Genomic DNA, 6,000 nt, shown 5'->3' on the forward strand with positions numbered 1-6,000 from the left:
TTATGTTCCACCAACAGTAGAGTAATGTTTGCATGTATGGGGAATCCAGCCAGGGTGCATACAGTGAATATAAGCTAACACTTCAAACTGTATTCTGAAAAACGTGTGTCGGCCTCTTAAAACACACATGCGAAACCACATTTTGGTTTAAGTGCACAGTAATACAACACTTCCTGTCCTTTGTTTTCTAACCTTTGCTTCTCCTCTTCCTCCCTCTCAGGCTCTCTAACAGTTTTCTATTTGTGTCCACGTTGTAACCGCAAGGAACCCGATCCCCCTGGACAGGCCGTGGTATTAAAATGACTCTACTGTAAATTGCCTGAACGCGCAAAAACACACACACACTCCTGAGGGGTCAAACAGTTCAGAAGTGCAACTGGAGAAAAAGAAATGTAGTAGAAGGACAGGTTGATTGATGAAATCCGTCTTATCATTTATTTCCTTATTGGTGAAAGTAGGAAGTAGTAGGAAAGATAGTCAGAACCACAGTCATTTGAACTAATTATGGTTAGGTTTTATTTTTAGATGCCACCATTCTTTTTAGGACTTTCTTTAAGGCTGTCAAAAGGTTAGCATTTTTAACCAGAATTAGCAGAAATTTTGTAGTTAATCGTAAGTAATTGCTTCCTTTATATCACTTTTTAAAATTCCACTATTTTGCATTCAAAAGTGTTTTTGTTTCACTTTTGATTTTTCTACTATCTTACGATAAAGGTAACAGATTTCCTGTTGTTTAGAGACCTGCTTTTACAGGTAGAGTCAAGATTATAACATGAACTTAACCATTGAAAAAGGAACTTGTGATGGATTGAATAGGAAAAAGGGGATAGTAAAGAGATAAATGTTTGAACAAAAGGAGCAAATGACTTTTGACTTATCCACTGAGCTGTCTCTGAATCTGTTTTTAACACCAAGGCCGACAGTGTTGTATATGACAAGAAGAGACACAGGATAGTCAAAGTTAAAAAACTTTTGAACCTTAAATCGTAGCCTATTATGGCACTTTTCCACTACAAAGTTCCAGCCCTACTCGACTCGACTCGGCTCTACTCTACTCGGTTTGGGTACCTTTTCCACCAGCCCTAGTACCTACTCACGGTGGGCGGTGGTCAACCACCTCCATTTGCTGTATAGTCCTGTTGTCGTTTTCTAAAAATGGTGGGTTTGATTCCTGTGTCAGGCGTCGCACTCATGACTCTTCAGTGACGACATTCTGACCAATCAGTGGCCGGCAGTCGGTCAACGTCACCTTTTAGTATCAACTCAGCTCACTTGGAACCAGAGCAGAGCAGTTACTAAAAAAATAGTATCTGGTATGAGGTACCACGCCCGTTGAAACGCAACACAAACCGAGTAGAGTCAAGTCAAGCCGAGTAGAGTATGGCTAAGACGGGCTGGAAGAAAAGGGCCATTGCTTTTTACTCTGAAAGCCCTCTGTTGTGCCGTTCTACTGACGCTATCCAGCCTTTGTAGCTCTTACAGAACGTTTTCTAGCAAGCCTGGAACTCGTGTGACTTTCTGGCGTCTTTAAAGATTAAATCCACACCAGCAACTCAGATTTTTAACATCTTTTTGTCCATTTTATAATCCGTTTTTCAATGTTTCTGCAGCTAGAGGCTAATGCCGTCCACCATATTGTCTGTTTTATATCCCACAATGCATTGCGACTGGTCTGTGACAACCAATGGCAGGTTGTTCTATAGTCACATCATGCTTTGCCAATCAGTGCCTGTGCAAACTGGATGAGAGATCCTGAATGACTCATAATAGAGAGAAAAAGACAGAGAGGCTGTGATGTGTTCCTCGGAGTCACTCCAGACAGGAACTGCTTTGAATAAGGACTCAAATTCCCCAAAGTGCAAGGGCTTTTTGTAAAAATGAGAACATTTGAAAGCCTTTTTGACACAGAATTATAATTTTTTCACTTTTTGATCCTTAGTTTGAGCAAAAAAAAACACCTCAATAACCATTGTTTACTGTGTGTAATGCATAACAGTAATTGAGTTTTGATTTTTGTTCTTTTGTCTTTATAGTCCCATAACTTTTTAAAAATTCAATTGGCATTGTGGCAACACAAATGCTCTTCAAGCCAAGGTCATCCTGGAAAAAAAAGGATGTTTAGAGCTTGACTTTGCACCACAGGGTTGATGTTTTACAAGCTTTTTAAGACAAAAAGTCCAGGTGAGACACATTAGTCAAAAAAAAGTTGAGGGCTCAGAGGTCTAAATAAAATTAGACATTAAGGAGCAGTGAGGGACTTATTTTACATCACTGTGGATGAAGGGAGACATTGCAGCGGTAAGTATGCTAAAAGCATGCATTTTATTGGAAATTTAAAAATCTACCAATTGTGGATTCGCAGTGAAAATGATTTATCTTGTTAGACAGAGTTACATCCTTGCATGATACTCATAATAATAATTATGAGGTTACTGTTTCCTCATGGAAAAATTAAGAAACAAAAAACTAAGCATGTTTAAAAATATTCTAACTTACAACTATATTAGCTGAAAGTGTGTTATAATAATCAGAATTCTATCATGTTTTATATTTCACAATTTTCTGGATGTCTTGAGGAGTTTGCAGCTTTTGTCCTTTGCTCAGAAGCTCCACGCTGATTTCAGTGCAGCTACATTTCACCACAGTCAACAGGTTGCAGGGTTCGTGAGCTCAGGGCGAAGCGTGCCACTCTCAGACTGGCTAAGCTCCAACTGTAACCCTACCACTTGTGGATTATTTGATCCACCTAAACGCTTAGCATTGAAAATAAACATGGAAAAATCTGGGAAGGCCTCTTACTTTAAAAGTCAATGCAGTTAAAAAAAAAAAAAAGTTGTTATTTTGGAAAGTTGGCAAATAACAGCTGAGTGTGCACAGTTTCTTTTCTCAATGACCATTACTGACATCAGAGCTTTATTAAAAATGGCTAAAGTACATTTTAAAGCACCAGATATGTTGCCATGTGCTTGCAGAAATCCTTGTCAATTATCAGAGTAACAAATAGGTGTCTCACCTTGTCTGAGACTCTGGCAGGCCCGGCGCTCCAGCTCAAACCGTACGGCTCTATCAGCAACGCTCCTGCTTACTGACGGAGTCCTGATAGGTGCAGGGTCAGTGCGGACACAAGGCAGATGTTCCAACATGGCCGACATGAGGAAATCAGGAAAGATATCCAAGGTAAACTCAATAAAAACAGACCAAAAACTGAAGTCTGTTACAGTTTTGTCCAGGTGTCTGTACATCCACAAAAAAAAGAGCAATGCTGGCCCAATCCTCTTCCACTGAGGTTACAGCTAATATTTGGATGAATGCTAACAGAGCTGCAGCAGAGCTGAAGAAGCTGCAACTACAGAACTGACTCAGGCTGGTGTGTGCTCGAGCCGGGTTTGTGTGTGTCAAATATCGGTGAATATGTGATCCAGCAGTCAGTCACAGCTGTTGAGTCAGTCAGCCGCTGACAGACACTCACACACATGCATAGCACCTGTGATCCGAGCTCAGTGTGGTGTCAGTGAAGTGCACCTGTGTGAGAGCCTCTCTGTCGTCGTGGCTTTAGTCCTAAAAACATCAGAGTGACATACAAAAACATGAGAACACCTGCTGACATGTCCTCTTTATTGTCTGCCTTTTCACTTTCTGATTAGCTTCTTCTTTTTGTGTTCTACCAAGAGACCCTCCTCAGGCACTAATACAACCCCATACTATCAGGAATGCTGTGCACTGATAACAAGCTGGATGGTTCCTCTTCTCTTTAGCCCATAGGACACGGCGTCTGTGGTTTACATAACGAATTTCAAATTTTGATCCATCTGACCACAGAACAGTTTTCCATTTTGCCCCAGTCCATCAGAGAAAATAGGGGTGTTTCTGGATTGTGTTCACACATGGCTTCTTCTTTGCATGATACAGCTTTGACTTGCTTTTGTGGATGGAACAGAAAACTGTGTTGACAGAAAAGCCTTTCTGGAAGTGTCCTGTAAAGCCAGTCATGTTACTAAACTGTTGCAAATTTCCTTTATTAATTGTAAAATTCTCCTTTAGCTGTTGTTCATCAGTACCACTTACTTTTCCAGCTTTTTGTTGCCCTGTCCATACTTTTTTGAGATATGTTGCTACCATCAAGTTAAAAATGAGCTTATATTTTTCATGAAATGGTAAAATGTCTCAGTTACAACATCTGTCGTGTTATGTTGTAGTGCGAATAAAATATGGGTGAGATATTTTTTTTTTAATCATTGTATTCTGTTACATTTTACACAGCACCCCAAGTTTTTTGGAATTGGGGTTGTATTTATATAAAACCTCAACATGAAACTGCAAATTGTATGACACATCCAGATAAGTCTGAGGTGTATATGAACCGCTGCTTGAATATTATTTGGTAAAGGAAACAACATTATGGTTAAAAATCAAAACTATTCCTTTCAGCGTATCTGTCCGAGTTTTATTTCTTTCTTCAAGGTCTCTCCAAAATCTCCCTGTCTTTAAAAATTAGCCCAAACAGCGGCAAAAAATAAGGGTGAAACTGCTTCCATCGTCAAAAGCTTATCTGTCCTCTTCCATTATGAATATAAAGCATACCTGTCTGCTTACCTGCCTTTAAGCTGCTTTTATCTCTCTTTTTTCAGCCTGCCTGTCGTCTCCTCTCACTGTCTGCGTTTCAGAATGAAACACCTGTCCCTGTCCATAGACGGTTTCATTCATCTGCATTATTAAGGCCTGTCCCAGCTGACATCAGACGATACAACATGACGTTAAAGGTTAGAGAGTGCTCTTTGAAAAGCAACGCTGAGCAATCTCTTCTAATACGTCAGTTACTGTTACCAACTGCGCTTGTCATGTTTACATAATACTGATGCAAAAATGTGGGAAAAATAGATGAAGTGAGCTGATGAAAGCGAGTAACAGCCCGTGAAATGTATGCAGGACGATGTGTCTGTGGGCGCATGCTGTATCACAGGGTGTTTATATGCGAAGGGTGTTGTCCCCATGGCAAAAACCTCAAATCAGGACTCTGATCTGATGGGACTTCTGATAAGACTCCAGCTCAACACCGGCAGCCACAGGCTTGCTTTGCTGTGCATGTGTGCTTGTTTGTGAATGCCGTCACTCTACAAACTTCATGTTTCCTTATACAGTGCTGTCAGGGATATTAGCCAAAGATAACCTGAGTAAACGCAAGATGCAGTTTTTTAATGATTTAATAAATGAAGGGAGAAAAGCCAGAGGAATTTTGGCCCACTCTTTTTTGCAGACTGGAGAATTTTGGAGCATGAATGGCCTGTTTAAGATCATGCAACAGAACCCCAATCCGAGTTAATCCCGACTTTGACGAGGCCACTCCAAAATCTTAATTTTTTTTTTTTTTTTTGACCATTCAGAGGTGGACTTGCTGGTGCATTTCAAATCATTGTCCTGCTGCAAAACCCAATAATGCTTTAGCTTGAGGTCACCAACTGATGGTCGGACATCCTTCTTCAGGATTTTCTTGTTGGGAACAGAATTCATGGTTCCATCATGGTCCTGATGGAGCAAAGCAGTCCCAGACCTTCACACTACCACCCCTGTTTGACTGCTGGTGTGGTGTTTCTATTATGAAATGCTATGCTAGTTTTACGCTACCAGATGTAACAGGATGCTGCCTTCCAAAAAGTTCAATTTTTGTTTCGTCAATGCATGGATTATTTCCCATTAAGCCTTGGGGATCGTCAAGACATTTTCTTCGCAAAAGTGAGGTGAGCTTTGGGTTCTTTTTAGTCAACAGTGGATTTGGCCTTGAACTCTCCCTTGGATGCCATTATTGTCCAGTCTCCTTATTGTTAAATCATGAATAATGACCTTAACCAAGTCAAGTGAGGCCTACAGGTCTTAAGATGTTGTTCTACATTCTTTTGTGACCTCCTGGATTAGTCTCTTTGAGTAATTCTGGTAGGCCAGCCGCTCCTGGGAAAGTTCACCACTGTTCCAAGTTTTCTCCATTTGTAGATAATGGCTCTCACC

General features: G+C 40.5%; 1 protein-coding gene across 1 annotated transcript in view; it reads right to left on the minus strand.

Annotated features, from left to right (window-relative positions):
* LOC121529288 (myocardin-related transcription factor A-like) overlaps nucleotides 1-3,265 on the minus strand; it is a 39,206-nt gene extending 35,941 nt beyond the window's left edge. Inside the window, exon 1 of the mRNA XM_041817085.1 lies at nucleotides 3,014-3,265. Coding sequence (XP_041673019.1) covers nucleotides 3,014-3,242 — 229 coding nt within the window. The 5' untranslated portion in view covers nucleotides 3,243-3,265. The remainder of the gene's footprint in view (nucleotides 1-3,013) is intronic.
* Between the last annotated feature and the right edge of the window lie 2,735 nt (nucleotides 3,266-6,000).

Source organism: Cheilinus undulatus, linkage group 21 (genome assembly GCF_018320785.1).
Source record: "Cheilinus undulatus linkage group 21, ASM1832078v1, whole genome shotgun sequence".
Lineage (NCBI taxonomy): Eukaryota > Metazoa > Chordata > Actinopteri > Labriformes > Labridae > Cheilinus > Cheilinus undulatus.